Below are 18,061 nucleotides of genomic sequence, written 5' to 3' on the forward strand. Positions count from 1 at the left end.
CAGGCCAGGCTGGGAACATTAACTTTCCCTCTTTGTTTATTACAACACCCATGGCCAACCTTTTTTACAGAAGGGTTTGCTCATGAGGGTTGGGATTTATGGAAAGTGAGGACATTTGGGTGCTGTGGTATGTTGATGTGTAACCTGGCCTCTGAAGACTGGTGCTAACCCTCAGGAGTAGGTAATTTATTAAAAAAAACCCTTTAACCTAAACCCTTTTTGTGGTGTTCTACTAACTTGGTTAGGCAATTGCACCTTTCTCTTACTTTGCTGAAAGCTTTTATATCCCTGACTTTTCCCATACTAAAAAAGACTCCAAGGAGCTGCACTACTCTTGCTCTCTCCAGATGCAGTTCTAATTGGCTCTCTGCCTGGTGGGTGCAATGAGCTTCAGGCACTTTCTCAACTGAGAGCATCTCCTGTCTGTTCTCTTTCCAAGATGAGGTACAAAGTACATGTAAGTTCTTGTAGGGCAGGTTGGGATCCTCTCATGTAGTGCAAATTCCTTTGCCAAATCACAGTCTTGTTCTGCCCTTGAACTTTATGCAGGCATCCTGTTTTAATCAGTACCTGACTCCAAAGGAATTTCCATGTGTTCTCCCTGATTTCAAAAATCTGATCTATAGACTAAAGATAATGAGTTGACTTGATGATCTCTGCAGAGTAAATTTTAGTCTTAGTTAAGGTATAAGTAATTACAGTGGAGAATGTAATACCTTTAAAGTTCAGTTAGGCAAAACAGGTTGCATTTTGTTTGAAATGATACACACCCTCTTATTTCATATTAACATTTTTGATATTCTGAATTTGAAAAGCCTCAAAAAAATGTTAAAGCATTCACCGTTTCAAAGGTTATCTTTTTCTTGGATAGGGTTCCTATGCTACTGAAATCAGCCTGCATGCAGTACTGGTACAACTCAAAAGAGGGGTTCATTTTGATCATGGAGTTTCGAATACTGATGTATTCATACCAGTATTTGGGAATCAAGAGAAACTTGTCCAAGTTGATTGTAATTTGCAAACTCATCAGGATATTTGCTCTTTTATTTACAGACTTGATATTTGCAAGTTCCCGGCCTGACAGCAATCACCATGGCTGGTGGTAAGTTTAACCTACTGATGAGTGTACGTTGTCCATTATTTCCTGTTAAGTAGGCAGTAACACACCCCAAAACTGTGTTCTGCTCATAATCCCAGTCTCTTTGCACAAAAGATGCCCTCTGGCACTGAACTGGCTTTGATGTTACAGATGATGCAGAACTTCACCCACACTGAGGTGGAGTCATGCAACTGTTCTGACAGATATTATTTGCAGACTATAAAAATCATCACAGCCTTATTGTTGCCCTTTGAAAACTGGTTGCAGAATGAAGACCACAGAGCTGAATTTACAGCCTTGAGTACTTTAGTTTTAACTGGTTTTAAGCTTGTCTCTGTAACTCCTGATTCTCAGAGTAGAAGTCACTGTTTAAACTTCATAAGTAAAATCACAAATTCAAACCAAATGGATTTGTTAAGATGACCTAGAGAAAGATGTAATAGCAGCAGCTTCAAATTTAGAGCTAAAATGTTTGTTTTTATTATTTAGTGGTGATTTTAGTCTCCTTAGATGTTGGTAAGGAGTCAAAAAAGGAAGCTTAATACTGGTCTCAGTAGAGCTGATTTTGGTGTCCAGGCTGCCCCCGGCTTTGCTTTGGCAGCACTTTAGTGTCTCAGAATACTTTTCCCATGCTGCTGTTCCCTGTTCCCTCTGTCACTACAGACCTAAAGCCTTTTTCCTTTCCCTGTGACAGCTTCAGCTGGCGGGCTGCAAAATATTTATCCTCTTGTGTCTGTGCCTGGCTCCAGTTCTGACTGAATTTCACCTTGGTAGAGTATCCATTCACTACTAGGATAGCAGGCAGGCTTTCCAGAGGGTGTGTAATAACTTGATCTGACTGTATTGTTCTCTTCAATAATAATAAGTGAAACAGTCTTTGGAAGCTTTTTGATACATAGAAACTTGGTAAAATCCACTTATTACCGTTACATACAGAGCACAAGCATGTCTGAAGAAATTATGTATTCAAATGGATTAAATTTGGTAGTTGTATAACTTCATCTATATCCTACAAAAACTGGGGAAGTAGAAGAGATTTTGGATGATTTATGTCTTCTATAATGCCAAAATAATGATTTTTACTTTTCTTTTATCTTTTATCTGCTAGTTAATCTCCTTAACAAAGTGAAAAAGTGACTTATCTTGCTTCATTTCTTCACTCTTACACATGCAAGTCTTCCCTGATTATGTTGAGCTCCACTGTAACAGCTGCAGTGAATTCAGCCATGCTGTGGCTTAGCTAGGTGGGCATCCAACCCAAGTGGGCTTTTTGAACACTCCTGTCCTACTAAAGCTGAGTATCTACATGATTATGGTCCTGGAATACTAAGAAGTCAGAGTGGGTTCTGCAATACAGTTCCATTATCTTTTTTTATAAGATTCATCAGGCAGTGTCTGATTCTCATTAAATTCCTGTATTTCAGTTGCAGGCTTGATACATTTGTATTGACTTCTCAACAGGATTTGAAGTCATTAGGATTATGCAAAGCATTAAAAATTTCACATCCAAACAAACAAGTTAATATACTTCATTTTGTTTCCACCCTTGCAGGGTCAAAAGGCATTCCAGGTCTAGACTAGCCAGAGATTTTTATTTATCGGATACATTCATAATTAAGATGGGATGCAGGCTTTTTTTGTCTTTGTAGTATGTGCATTTTGTGTAATGTATTCTGAGAGAAGACAGACCTTCTGAATATGAGTTGTTAAATAAAAACTTTGGGTTTTAGATAGTCATATATTGTCCATTCTTGAACTGAATTAACATTTTGCTGTTCTTCATCAATGCATTTCAGAAATGTATGATTATTTCCTTTTGGAAAACTAAAGTATTACCTAAAAACTCTTACCAATATGTATCAAATGCAATATTTCTTAACATACCATTTTTTGAACCTTTATTTTCTTTGGAAATTGGAAAGTGCATGCAGAAACAAGTATTTGTATCTTGTTTCTGAGAGCCAGGATCTGTAAATCAGTGTATTTTTAGCTACCTGCATTTTCCTGTGTTTCTTTTCCTTCTGCATCCAATAGAAAGCAGTCATCATTTCTCTCATTGCTCTTTTTGTGGATGGATTCCAGCCATGAAATGGAATTCCCTAAGTTTTATCTGCTGGAGGAAGGGAAACTTAATTTATAGTGCATTATCTACTCTTCAATGCCTCTACACATGGACACTCTCAGGAGAGTCTGGCCTAACACTTGTTCCCTTCAGGAATGTCCACGAGGAGTTGGAAGAAGTAGGAAAGGCACTTGCAGTCCATCCCCAGGCATGGCTGTGTGCATTCCTCATATGGATGAATTGTTCAGCTCATCACCTTGAGGTGATCACTGAGGCATGAGGCTGAAAGAAACCAAATTGTTCAGGCCTAAAGGGAAGTGAGGGGAATTGTGTGGAAAGTGGAAAAAAGCCATCTCTTATTCTTTCCTTTTTGAAGAGATTTCTGAATATTGGTTTCTCTGTTACTTAGTCAATGAACTTGCACAATAGGAGATGTCCATGTGCTCACCTGTGGTGCTGAAAAAAAACCAAATTTGCAGTGGTGCATTTGCAGGGTTGGAGCCTCAGCATCCTCATGAGCAGGGTAATTTGTGTGATATAATGTATGTAATGTATTCAGCTGGAAGCATAAGAGTCAGTGGTGTTTTGGAATTCACTCTTCACATCCTCATATAATCCTTTGCAAAAGGAAGATCACTGTCCAATGATTAGTAACCAAGTTGTGACTGACCGACCCTGGCTGGATGCCAGGTGCCCCCAAAGCTGCTCTGTCACCCCCCTCCACCATGGTCTGCACCATGGGCTCCAGGGGAAGCTCAGCTCTGGCACCTGGAGCACCTCCTCCCCTTCCTTCTCCACTGGCACAGGGTAATTTTCTAGCAGCTTCTCACAGAAGCCACCCCTGTAGCCTGGGCATGGAGATCCATTACAGTAGTATACCACAGACATTAAACAAGTTGAGATTAGTTATGCCTAATTATGCTAATCAGTGCTGGCAAATACCACCACATGTTTCTGAAGCAAAAACACTGTTTCCTTGCTGCCCTCCTTTTACAACATTAAAAATCAAATGATTAAGGGACTAACTGCAAATGAAGCAATGCACAAATGATTGTGTAGGCCAAGAAAGTGCTAGAAATGCATTAGTGTGGCAGTGCATTGAATCATTATCTCCTCTTGCTGGCACTCAGAGCCCAAGAACAGTGTAGCACTGACCTGATGTTCCAGCTTCCTGACCTGAAATACCTGGAGAATTCCTGCATCATGCACTGCAGATGTACCTCCTGGGTAATTCAGGCTGATGGATTCCTAAGTGTTCCCAGTAACTGCATGCATAAAAATCCTTGGGTCAGAGAGTTTGACGGAAAACTGGAACATCAGAAGAAAAGAGATTGCTTCCAGCTTTCCTCCTTGGACAGCAAACTAAGGGAAGCAAATAAAGAATACCTGTGTCAGAATAATCCTTTTAGGATTGTTTCATTTGATTCATCAAATAAGGTGAGGTTTTCTATATGATTCAATAAAATAGAAAGAGGCTACTTCCCCCCACAGCCTCAGAAGAGCTCCCATTTAATGGTTGAGAGTTCTGGAGTGAAGGGCGCAAGTCTGCGTCAAAATTGCTTAAGAAAACTTATAGACTTAAACATTGATAAATGCAGCTGTCTGGTGTTTGTGACTCTGGGTAATAGTCATAAATATTTATATCAAAACCTTCAGAGCATTCTGGCTGTGATGCCCCCAGGCAGTAGCAAGCATAATTTTGGATGTTGACAAGCAGGATTTGTTTGTTCAGTGTCAGCTTGAGCTGAGCATGTGTCTGTGTCTTCCAAGGACTCTTCTTGGGCACCAACTTCAGTCTTGTTTCACCACCCATGACTGTGTTGCTGAATTGAGGTCTGTGCATTTAGGACAGTTTAGCAGTAACTACTGAAATTGTAGGCCCAACTACTTACCACAGTGAGCAAAACTAGGAAAGGCCTTTTATCATATCAAATAAAAGGGAAGGCTTTGAAAAACCTTTTTCTCAAAGGCATGTTTTTGGAGGAATTCTAGCATGAGGTTTTGGGTGTCTATTTTAGAAGTGACCTTTGTTGACTCTCCTCTTCTTATTCAGTGTTCTTAACAGAGGACAAAGCCAACTCTGTGTTGAAAAGATACCCAAGAGCTAACACGTTTCTGGAAGAAATAAAGCAAGGTGACATAGAACATGAATGCAGAGAAGAAATCTGTAGCTATGAAGAAGCAAGAGAAGCATTTGAAAATGAGGAAAAAACGGTATGTTTTGCTGTGTATGTAAATATGGGTGGGGTGTACTTACACTAAACTTTTGGTTCTGCTGAGTGCTTGTGTGTTTTCCAACATTGCATTAGATTTGGTTTTTGCCCAGGGAAATAGTACTGGCAAGGCCAGTGATTTAGTGGCTAGAGTGGAACAGGGAACCTTGCAGATTTCTTCTGAAATTTACACAGGTGACACATTCCACTCTTCAATGGCTGAGCTCTGCATCAAAAAATAACAGTGTATTAAGGCATACTGGACATTTTAAGTTCTTGGCATCTTTTTGTTGGTGTTGGTGTGTATCTCACACATAGCTGGGGAAATGGGTAAGGGTAGCATGAGAATTTTCTGATGTATTAAAATGAAGTTGTAGGACATGTGGTTTCCCTTCAAAGCTGCTTCTTTCAGAAGCTGTGAAGTGCCTGCACACTTGTGTTTTTACCTCCCAAACTTGACTTTGCATGACTGTTCCTAATGATAGCTCATTGTGTAATTAAAAATAATGTGTACAATGAGACAACTTGTATAAAATTCTAACACAATATCACTGCTGCTTTTTGTTCCAGTCACTAGAGAAAACATAACCTAAACATGTTGTCTCTCAGCTTCTTTCTCCCATTTAGGAACATTTTATGCTATGGTAATTACCGTTTCCCTTGCAGAGGTATTTGGGAAGTAGTTCAATAGAAATAATTACTTTTATTTTCCACCACAAGTATTGAAGAAGCTTTCAATAAGATCCTGACCTTTTATCCATTTCCACTACTGTATTTTCCCCTGGCTGCTCTATCCTGCTGTGGGGAGTTGCTAATGGGTCAGGCTCTGCTAATGTGCAGTGGTGCCTGACCAGCCTCATTGGGCTTTACGTAGTGCATTGTCCCCCAGCAGTATCCATCCACACAGCCACTTAGTAATACTTAACATCTGTGTCCCAGGGGAAGGGAATGGATGCAGAGGACTGGAAACATGATCTAGTGTATGCAGAGAAACACAGGATCAGAGTTTTCATAGTATAGACAGACTGGAATTCAAATAGGGGCTGCAGGTTATTTATCTCATGATAACTTTTTGTCTAATCTCTGTATTTTTTACCTTGTCTGCTTGCTTCTTTGTTTTTCTGCAGTCTTCTGGGCAGGCCTGCAACATGCAGATTTGTAATATTAAAAGAATATCGAGCAGTTCCCTCAAGTTATTTTTGGTGCATGAGTTTTTAATTAGCATCGTGTATGTCAAGTGTGCATACATGCCATTCAGTATTTTCAAGACAGGCTTGGGGATTTTGACAGATTCTGAATTACTATTTGAAACAATAAAGTTAGTTATAAAGATAAAACTATTACATTAGGCTAGAGCCAACAGTGACGAATTTGCAGGATTTTGTGGGTAAAACAGAATATGAAATTATTTATTGACAAATGTAATGCATGTGGAGGAATTGGGGACATTCATTATAATATATAATTGGCTCTAAACAGAATTCAGGAACGAGATCTGGATTTCAATCTATGAAGACTTTAATTTAATGCTGAGCAGTTAAACAAAGCCAAAACAAAGAACCCTGAGTTCTAAGAATCTGATATAAAGGAACAGGGATCAAAATAAAGAGCTTACCCACATCTTGAGTGCGTACAACTCTCATCTCCCTATCTCTTTAAAAGTAAATTAGTCGGTGAGGAAGGACCAGAGAAGTGTGACAATTGATCAAAGATATGGAAAGACTTGTATAACAACAATAGATCATAAAATAATTGAATCAGGGGATATGTGATGATGTCTGTGAGATGAAGGCTGAGCTGAGGTCAGTCACTTGCTATCCTTCTGATAGCAGAGCTAAGAGGGCCTCAAAGGAAACTGGAAAGGTGCAGGTTCAAAGCAAATAGAAGTCTCTCCTCACTACAGCTAATGGAGCTGCGGACTGCCTTGCCACAGGATGTCTCAGATCCTAAAAACTTGTACAGGTTCAGAGAACAGGGATGTAAATGAAGGGAAGGTAAATCAGTCTGGAACCATTAATTAAAAGGAATCAGCTTTGGCTAATGGAAGTTCTTAAGGTACAAACACATGAAATCTGGGAGAGCATCTCCCAGCAGCAGCACAGTAGCCTGCCTGTGTTTGAACTCTTTCAGCAGTCTCTAATGATTACTGTCAGAGAAGTTAACAGATAAGGTGAGCCCTAGGTGTGACCTTGTAAAGCTGTTTATTGGTGGAGCTTATAGCCTGCAGGCAGTGCTGGATGTGGTCACTGGTCAGGTGTCAGAGGTTGTTGGGAGGCTAAAAGATTTATTCAAAGGTTACTGTGCTAAGTAGCTGAGTGTGATTGTAGCACTGATAATAATTTAATTTCCATTAACTCATTTTTTTTAAATTACACTGAATGAAGATTTTAAAAGCTGGAAGTCACAGATTTTCATTCCTGTTGCAAATTTCCAGTGAATTTTAAATATTGCAATAATTGCCAAGTTCACTTTGTTGTTTTATTCAAGCAAAACAAACAAGCTACTGCTAAAAATCTTAATAAGCAATGCAGAACTTGTCAACACCAGATCTAAAATTATATGATCAAGTAAGACTTCCAGTGTTGCTCTGTGTGTAATTATGCATGCTGGGTAAATTCTCATACGAGAAGATGTGAATCTTTTCCTGCTACTTGAAAGTGAGGGCAGACCAGAAGGGAAGAGTGTAGCAGGTGCACTCACTTCCCCTCACTGCTCTGTTCTCACCTTCTGCCTGGCAAATACCAAGCAGTCTTCTGACTGGTTTATTATCAGTCCGCCTTTAAAACAAGTCAGGCAATTGACAAAAAATCATTTGAGGAAGACAATGCTGCCAAATGTAGTAAAGGCCTCCCCTGAAATTCTTAAGAGACTGTGAGTCTTGACTTCCTTGTGGATCCCTTATTTGATTGAGCATTCAGATCTAGCTAACTGATACTCTGTTCTGAGAAGTATTACAAATGAAAGGGAAACAGAATTCTGGAAAATTTTGCTGTAACTGTCTTTGGGATGCCTGTGAGAATTCCATTTCATTATTTCAAGCTGGATTTGCCAAAGCACTAAGGTACATTCAGAAAAATAGTTCTTGGCAGGAGTATATGTTAGATGTTTTCTAAGTATTTTCCATTGCAGTTATCTGATTCTGTGGCCTGCTTAAGTTTTTCAGCCTTATAAGGCTTTTACACCTGGTATTCCCAGTTGTACAGCACTCAGAGATAAATGATTACTGAAGTGCCCTCTTCATTAATCACAAGTTAGTAATTTTGTCAAGCAGAAAGTCCTTTCTGTTGTTAAAGAGACCAGCAGTTGTGGGAGGGATGTTTGTGCTGGGAGTTTTCCAGTTTATAAATTACTCTTTAACTTTCTTGTGAAATTAACAGATACTTTGTAAATTTTCAGTATTCCCCCTCTTGGTCTTTTTCAAACAGTAGTTCTTTCACAAACAGCAGTTTGTACAAATCCTCACACTGTGTAAACTCATCTAAGTTCGCTGTGGATTTGTTAGGCAGGATTTGACCCTGACCAGATGTCTTGTCCTCCTCCTGCACCATCCCTTTACTCTGCAGTGTAGCTGTGGGCTGGCAGAGCCGAGGGAGAGCTTGGCAGCTGTGCAGCTCAGACCTGAAGGATGCATTTCCTGCACTTCCTGTCAGTTGTGGCAGTCTGGGGCTAAAAGCCTTTGTGCTTCTCATGGAGAGCTGACTTGCAAAATGCAAGCTGGGAACCCAGGATCTAGTATGCTAACAAGGTTATTTCTTGTAGGGTTTTATGGACTGGTTTTTTTGGTTGGTTGGTTTTTTTTCTGTTCCCACTAAGAACAATTAAAGGTTTGGGTTTTTTTAATGACAAAGTAAGGGTTTCTTTCTTAGTGTTTTTCACCTGTGTGCAGAACTGTATTCCTCTATGAAAGATAGTGTTAGACCTAAAGTAATTTCTGACCAGGGAGTGAGGAGTGTCTAAACTGTCTTAAATTTTCTTTGTCTTGCATGTAAATGAAAAAGGACATTAAACTACTTTCATCCTTAAGGCAGTTTACACTCTTTTATCTCTTTATGCATTTGTCTGGTCACATCACCAAGTCAAACATCCCCAAAGCATCACACCCTGTTCTGCTCTAAGTGCCTGCCACTCTGGGAGAACAGAACAGATTTTCTACTGCTTTGCTGAGTAGCAGAGTGCCAAGAAGAGATGCTGTTTCAGCTTTCTGAAGATACAGATAGATTTGACCTAGAAGTAATGTGAAAACAATATTCAAAGACCAGTCACTATTTTCTACCCTTCTAATGGAGAAGGTGCGTTTCCTCTGCAGTCTGCAACACATTATAGATTGTTAGGGGAGAAGTGTAATTTCTTCTTTTTCATCAAAACTACCTTTCTCCTCCAAAGAGTCTTTAAAATGACATATCCTTGCACTGTATATGTAATGACTTTCAGTAAATCTTTGGTTTTAAAAACAAACATTGTACAATTTTATTTCTTTGTTGCCATTGAGGCCACAGAACAGTGATGTGGGAAATTTGGTCCCAGTACATACAGCAGGATTTTCATAATCTTAATTAATCCTTTTCTGCTTTTTTTTGTTAACAATGTATTGTTTATTCCACTCTGTAGTCTAGTTATCTGCATTCTTACCAGCTACAAAAGTAGTATGTATTCTTAATTGCCTGGTGGTCTCTTGGGGAGAGGGTGAGGTGTTTGGTTCTGCCAGGTTTTATCATGCCGAGATCCCAAAAGCCTTCAGTTGTGCAGCTGATGACATTTTGCAGTGTTAGTTCCCCCCAAAATAGATTTTTCTAAACTCAGAACTGTTGGTTTGGGGTTCACTGTGGAACATGTGTCAAGGAGGGCTCTTGTAGAGAAGTATTTAGAGTCCATCTTTCCAGTTTTTCTTGCTTTGTTTGAGGCCAATGCCCCCTGACACAGCTTAGATGATTTGAACCTGGGTTCACATCAAAGAGGGGCATTGTGACAATCTGCTTGTGGTGTCAAGCCTTAAAATTTAGGGTAAATGTCTGATCATGGATTGATGTAAGAGTTGAAATTGTTTTGGTTTTTGAATTTGCACATAGACGTAAGAACAACTGAATTTATCTTTGGAAAGGAAAACTTACAAGAGTCAATTATTTCATGTACATGGCATTGCTCTTAACCAGAGGAAATCCTGATCCAGAAGAGTTGATAGTGTGTGTTTTGTCCATGGTGTTCTGGTCCTGCCTTTGTACAGGGAAAGCTTGACCTCCATGCTAGAGGGATTGTGCTGCTTCTGGACTCAAGCTGCCTCTGGGGTGGTATTTTCTGTTTAATGCTCATCATGTGGCATCAGGCCTGAGCTAAAAAAAATGAATCTGATTTGTCTGTGCACAAAGTCAGTCTGCAACCTAAATACATCATTTACTAACAACTGAGCAATTACAATTTCAATTCTACCTGGTGACTATTTTATAAATAGTTGCACGAAATGTGTGCTGTCGTTTAAAATTAATGTGATGCTGGCAGGAGGATGAGAGGGTCAAGTCTGTGCATTTTTAAAGAAAGAGTTCAGAGATTCTAGCATGGACTTGGGGAGGGGGGGGCTTAAATACAGATTTTTGGGGTTTGGGTTTTTAATTATACTACAGTCTACTAAAATGTTCTAAATTATGATTACAAAACTCAGTGGAAGTATTTCATAGTAGGAGAAACATTACAGGTGAGGATGTATATTCTTTTGAGGCAGGATATGCTTTTCTTTTGTGCTGTTTCTTCACAGCATTCACTGCAGAAGAAATTTGATGGTAACACAATATTTGTGCTCCCATTTGCTCATATTAATATAGCAAAGAGGACTTTCAAGTATTGGTGTCCCCCTTCATCTTTGTTTTTGCTTGTTCATATTTTCACTTTATGTTCCATTTTTCTGTAGCTCTGTTGTCAAGGTTTCTGGAATATAATAACCTGTGTAATAATCTCACAGTTATGGGGCTATTTTTAACTGTAAACAGTGGATCTGGATCAACTCAAACTAAGCTGACAGTGATTGCTGTATGAGCCAGAGGGTGGGGCATGTCTAAATTATGATAAGACCATGCACCATAGCTGTGCTTAGCCAGAATGGTCTGTCACTGTGAGCTAGTGTTTCTGTGTCAAATTGTACTAGTGTATTATTTCAATTTTAGAACAAACAAATCCTAAACTTGTGCCTTGAGTGGTGCTGACAGATTCTGATCTACCAGATGGCTGATGTGCATGCTGATTAGGCAGGGGGTTTTGAGATTTTTTTTTCCTAGTTTGTTTTGTGGTTTGGTTTTTTTCTTTTCTGAGCGTATTATCGCTTAGTCTTGTCTCTGCTGCATGTTTGTAAACATGGAGTGCAGATATAAAAATGTTAAAAGTTGTGAGGAGTTTGTTTATAAAACCAAATCCCTTTAGTATCACTAATCACATAAGAAGAAAAAGTGTGTGCTTATCCATGCCAGCTCTTATTTTGATCATCAATATTTGAAATGCCTTTGTTTTTGTCCTCATTTTTTAAAACAGCTTACTTACATTGCTTGTTTTTTATTAACTGTGTTATAGTTTCTGACATGTTGTGTCTTGCTCTTCTAGAAGGAGTTCTGGAAAGTCTACAAAAACGGACTCCAGGGAGAAAGTAACACAGGACATAGCTGGTATTCATTTTACCTTGCATTTCCATTAATCATTGGCCTTTTTGTTATCCTCATTGTGGTTTTTGTCATCTGGAGATGCCTGTTCAAGAAGAAAATGCGCAGGCAGTCGGTGTACGTGCACAGGGGAGCCCCCGGAGCGCTGGGCGATGGTGCTGATGGCAGAGGGCCCCTCCCGCCGCCTCTCAGCATTGTTCATTCCCCGCAGGAGGAAATGTATGAAGTCAGTGGGCTCTCTCCAGGAGGTCTGAGCTATTCGGATGCACGGTCAGACTCAATATCCACAAGGCTCTCCAACTGTGATCCTCCTCCTTCCTATGAGGAAGCCACTGGGGAAATCAGTGTGAGAAGAGGCGAAACTGAACAGCATTTAGATCCACCCCCACAGTACGAAGACATTGTGAATTCCAGTTCAGCCAGTGCCATTGCACTGACCCCCATTGTCACCAGTACCAAGTAAAACAAGAAGAATGCCATGGACCTTTTAAAAATCATTAATCATTTTGTAGCACTTTATCTTGGCTTATTATGCATTTCTGTAATTTAACAGACTTGTGTACAATGAATTTCACCTTTTTTAGGTTCACTCGTTCTTTGGGTTTGGGATTTTTTTTCCCCCTATCAAATGTCTTAAAAGATAAGGAATCTGTATTGAGAGTGTAGTGCAGATACAGATGTGGTGCTCTGTCATACTTCTCAAAAGTACCTCTGTTTTGAAGGATGTCACTTGTTTTATTCCAAACACTGTCTACGTTCCCCACAAGATTTGTGGGATACCCCTCCCCTTTCTTACTGCAGACTGTCAGAATTCCCTGCAATAGGGAGTCCTTAAGCAACATTTTAATAGTTATTTACACTAGAGGGGACTGATTTTGCAGTATTGCCTCTTGTCTGGTTTGTTCCTTTTTCTCACCTTGATTTTTGTTACATGCTGCACCCTCTCCTGGCCCTCAGGAGGCTGGGAGCCTTTGTGTTCAAACCAGGATCTCGTGTAGAGAATGCTGGTGAAACAGCAATAATTCCAGAGTCCTAGCAGGAGAGGTGTGTCCTAAAGCTTTTGCTATTACAGGTCAAAATTCTGTAAATGCTTAGAAGCTGACAATTCAAGACACTAACTGGTGAATTTAATGGTGTAAGTTTTTGTCTGTGTTCTGCCTTTCCTGTTTTCCTATCTGGTTTTATTTTTGTATTCTAGAGGTGAGAAGTGTGCATATGTTAACTTCAGAACTTGAAAGTTCGTGCAACAGTAATAGTGAAGTACTCAAGAGTGGATAAAATCCTGATCATGGGCTTCCTACTGTGATTTTCACTGGGACCAGGATGTAATCTATAAGCACATACACCCAAAGGCATTACTGTCCTTTTTAAAGGGAGAAAAAGGAAAGAAAGTCAGTGTCTAACTTCCTTTTTTCCCCAAATATGAAAACCTTCTTCAAGGTTTTGCCAGCTATAAGCCCTTTCCTCAAGTTCTGATACTCCCTTGCCTACTAACATGTACCTTGTGTACACCTTTTACTGGTGCCTGTGTAAATTCTTTGCAGAGAATATAAATACCTTTTTTCAACAACAAATAAATTTATTGCTTATCCATTCCAACAAGGAATTCTAAGAACATGCCGGCAAAACCAAGCATTAGTGTGGAGTGACTTTTTGAGGCTGAAGAGATGGATGCAAGTTACATACAGGCTTGTACAGAATTTCAACCACTTGGTTTAGGTGGGACAAATTCTAGTGTGGTGATTCTTCTTTTACAGGTTGGTTTAAAAGTTAATTGCTCTATTTTCTAAGTATTAAGTTTCAGTTTTCTTTCTTCCCACACCAAGTAGCATGGCATTAGCTTAGTACTTTTCTGTGTTCTATTAATCAATTAAGACCAATTGAAATGTGTTGAGCCCTGAAGGACTAAATTATGTTATGTTGGCTTTCTTACAACAGAAACCCAAACTCTTTCAAGCACCCCAGATGAAATGCCAGTGCCATCTGTTTGAAATTGCTCTTAATGTCCCTCTCATGGGCGCTTGGCCCAGCTGTTCCCAAAGGATTTTTGTGAAGGAGACTGGAAGGAAACGGATGGTTATAGATGGGTGTGTGAATGTTCACTTTGATAAGAATATGATCTAACCTATTGACAAGGACAGTCAAGAGTTCTCATTTTTGGCAAAGAGTAGGTTGCCTTTGTTGCCTGCTGGGGATCTTCATCTGCTAAGGCAAGTTGTATTAGAGATGAACTCCTGGCCAAACTCCTGACTCCATTGTCAAAACTATAATTCGTATTTATATTCATTATATATAATAGATATATTAAGATAAGTAGATAAGTACAGTATATTTTGGAGACTTGTAGTAAAAATTGCCTGGGTTTTGTTTGTGGACTCTCAGACCTTTTCTTTTGAAGTGGTTTTAGCTCTTGTGAATCCTGAATTGCCACTTGTGGAAGTTAAAGCTCCTTTCAAACCGAGCAAGAGTTAATAAATAAACTGCTTTTGGCAGATTCAGCAGAACAAAGTGCCTCATCCCAGCATGCAGGAACACCTCAGGAAGAGCTGGTACTTCAGTGTCTGTGCCATATTGGCACCTCCTGTGCCTGCCAGCACAGATAGGAGTTTTAGCAGTAACTTCCTTGTCAGGATATAGGACTTTCCTGTATGGAAATGCATGGAGATCACTCACATTGCATTAGGTTGTCCAGCAGCTGTCATCATCCCTGAACATGGGCAGTCTGCTTTAGTAGCTTAGAGATGGATCTTCACTTCTTTCTGTGTTCTCTTTACTCTGGATTCCACTGCCACTTTTGAAGGGTTTGTCTGTGGCTCCTAAGTTGAGTATGTTACTTTGTCCTGTTACTGTGTCCTGTACTTTTATGTGCAATCCAAAATTGATGCTTGCCATTCCAAAAAAAGTCACAACCAAAAACTTAGTGATCTATGAGTTGAATTAATTGGACAATCCCTTTTCCATGAGTACATGAGTATGAAAGCCATTGTGGGCTATAAATTTATGTCTTGGTGAATAAATTTAATATCTAAACAATACCTGTGTGGGACAGTTGTGCAAATGCATTTCCTCAAACATGAACAGTTTTCTCCATGTTGGAATAGCATCAACTTACAAATTGTTCTGTTTTGTGAAATGTGGGAAAGTAGCTTAGTTTTGTGGTTGGCTTTTCTAACCTGATTGAAAAATAAAATTTTATTTGTACTGGGGTTTTTTACAGCTTTTTTTTTCCCTTTTGTTTTACCTATCCTGTAATTTCATTGTCATGCAATAAATATAAATTTATAGTCATACCTCTCTAAGGTTTTGCAGCTCTGAGTGCAGTGCTGTCTTGACTGATGACATGAATAGTCAGGATACTGCCTTTCCCACTTCTGAATGTAACATTGAATTTCACCTTGTATTGGGACTCAAATTAGCTTCTAAACTAACTTAAAGGTGGCACTGTTTTAAGAAATTATGGAAATTAATTATTTGCTTTGATGATATTAACATAAGTGAAGGTTGTTCTCTCTTCACTGGATGTAAATAACCTCTGATTACAGTATTGTATATTTTAAAGGGGTTTGGTTTACATTAAATTATCCTATTTAAACATTTTTGCCTATGTTTATAGAAAATTTTTTGTAACATTTGTTTTCCAATATGCTAAATAAAATTTTTTAAGATGCCTCTAATGTTTCAAAATATCAATTTTACATGACAACAGTATTAACTTTGTGTATTTAAGTGGCTTTTTAATTTCCACTGTTCTGTGGACTTAAACAGTTTCATGAATCAGTTGTTTTGATGATATAAAATACAGTCATAATTTTGTTTGTGGATAAGCAATTCCATTCTTCTAAAATTTGGACTCGATTTTTATTAGAGTTGTGAATTTCCTATTTTTTAAAAAAAGCATTTAACATTGAGATGAGCTCATTTGCTTAGAGTCTGGTCTTGATGATCCTTCTTGGTCCCTTCCAACTCAGAATATTCTGTGATTTGTTGTAGCCATAGCTAAGTAAGTCACAGGCTGAGGGAAAGGAAACTAGCAAAAAATGTTGAAGTTGAAGGACTAATTTCAAAGTTTCCTTCAGCCACTTGAATGTGGTTACAACATGTCATGTCAGCTCTAGGAATGATGAATTAACAGAAAACAAAACCAAACCTAAGCTTGTGTAATGATCCCTGCTGGAAACTGAAGGTCTCCGTTTCAGGCAATGTGATGTTTTCAGGATCCATGTTCTTAGAAGGCTAATTTATTATTTTATGCTACTATATTATATTAAAGAATGCTATACTAAAACTATACTAAAGAATAAAGAAAGGATATTTACAGAAGGCTTAACAAGATACTAATGAAAAACTTGTGACTCTTTCCAGAGTCCTGACACAGCTGGACCGGGATTGGTCATTAAGTAAAAACAATTCACATGTTGGATAAACAAATCTCCAGCCACATTCCAAAGCAGCAAAACACAGGAGAAGCAAATGAGATAATATTGTTTTCCTTTTTTCTCTGAGGCTTCTCAGCTTCTCAGGAGAGAAATCCTGGGCAAAGGGATTTTTCCAGAAAATATGACAGTGACAAGGCAACACCAAGTGAGCGTCATCCCTTCCCACTCTGGTAATCAGGATAAAGTGTCCCTGGGATTGTCCAGCAGGGCAGGGTCTGTGGGAGAGGCTGGAGAAGCCCAGGGTGAGGTTGGTGTCTCAGAGCTGTGAACTCAAGTGCAGTTTTGTGCTGCTCTTAACAGAAGGGCAATGAAAGGTTCTTGAAGCAGCAAAGGGCAGTGGCTCCCAAGCTGTCAGTGCAGTGTGGCCCTGTGCTCCCCTTGGGAAGCTTTCATTTGTGCATCTCTCTCGGAATCTCTGCTGCTCTGAGTGACCCCAAGAAACATTAAAAAGTCTCTTTTCCCAGCCCAGTGCTCAAAGAAGGAGTCAGAGCTCTTCATTTCTCAGTCTCAAGGTTGTTTATTGTTCCTCATCTATAAAAGTTTTTCTCCTGTCCAGCCGAGGTCTGCTCAGCAAGACAGTCTGAGGCACTCTGCCTGCCCCCGGGGCGGTGTTATCTCTTTATACTAAAAACGACATATACAATGTTTACAATTACTGTCCAATACCTATCACCCATGTTAGACAGTGAGCTTCTACTCTAAACCAATCTAAAAGTGCCAACATCACAGCAGAAGATGGAGGCCAAGAAGAAGAAGGAGAAAGGCAGGACACGCCCAGATTCCTCCATCTTGCCCCCTGAACCCCCATTCTAAAAACCCCAAAATCTTCTTTTTCATCCCATGATAAATTCACTATCATTCTACTTAAACTTTTGTGGTTTGTAATTCTTCATATAAAGGTTGGTAATTGTTTTTCCAAGGGCTAAGTCAAAGGCACAGGGGTCTTGGGCTCTGTGCCAAGGCTTCTGAGCCCCCTGGGCAGGGTCTCAAGCCCTCCAGGGCAGCCAGAGGAATTTCCTCGGTTCCCACACATCCCAGGACAGCACCATCCAGCCAGGACACTGCCTGGGTTAGGTGGGGCTTGCTGTGCACACACACACACACATTTGTGTCCTGCCACACATCCATCAGCACTGTGTGCCCGTGGCTCAGGCCCTGCAGGCCTGGCTTCCAGTGATGGGAACACAGGGGATACTGAACTGGTGTCATGAATCTCAGTGTCTGTAAAAATCAGATCATTGTGCAGGTTACCAGTGATGAATGCTCATTATTTATTGTTTCTTGTGCCCAGAGCACTGTGCTGTGCTGCTCTAAATCACCCTGATAGATTTCTTTTTATTTTCTGCATAATGTGAGCTTTGTAATTGTCTCCTAGTGCCACTTGCTGATTTTTAAAAAGAAGGAAAACCATGTTTAGCTGAAAGCACTGAGGTGATATCTGTACTTTTTCATTGCTTGCTGCATGCACATTTGATTGATTTGCTACAGGGTAACTGAACTTTGAATTTTGCCAGAAAGTTGAAGTACACTTTTCTTCTGCAGGGGTATCTCAGTAATTGTATTTTTCATTTGGCAGTGAGTTATTGAGTGCTAAGTAACAAGTCAGTGCAGGA

General features: G+C 39.6%; 1 protein-coding gene across 3 annotated transcripts in view; it reads left to right on the top strand.

Annotated features, from left to right (window-relative positions):
* The window catches only part of PRRG1 (proline rich and Gla domain 1), a 31,047-nt gene extending 15,366 nt beyond the window's left edge, over positions 1–15,681 (top strand). For 2 of the 3 annotated variants that reach the window (XM_059839953.1, XM_059839954.1), the window contains exons 2-4: positions 1,054–1,102; positions 5,215–5,375; positions 11,957–15,681. In XM_059839953.1, the coding sequence (XP_059695936.1) occupies positions 1,093–1,102; positions 5,215–5,375; positions 11,957–12,475 (690 nt within the window). In that variant the 5' untranslated portion in view covers positions 1,054–1,092 and the 3' untranslated portion in view covers positions 12,476–15,681. The remainder of the gene's footprint in view (positions 1–1,053; positions 1,103–5,214; positions 5,376–11,956) is intronic. The other variant, XM_059839955.1, reaches the window with a different exon arrangement.
* The last annotated feature ends 2,380 nt before the right edge of the window (positions 15,682–18,061 follow it).

Source organism: Haemorhous mexicanus, chromosome 2 (genome assembly GCF_027477595.1).
Source record: "Haemorhous mexicanus isolate bHaeMex1 chromosome 2, bHaeMex1.pri, whole genome shotgun sequence".
Classification (NCBI taxonomy): domain Eukaryota; kingdom Metazoa; phylum Chordata; class Aves; order Passeriformes; family Fringillidae; genus Haemorhous; species Haemorhous mexicanus.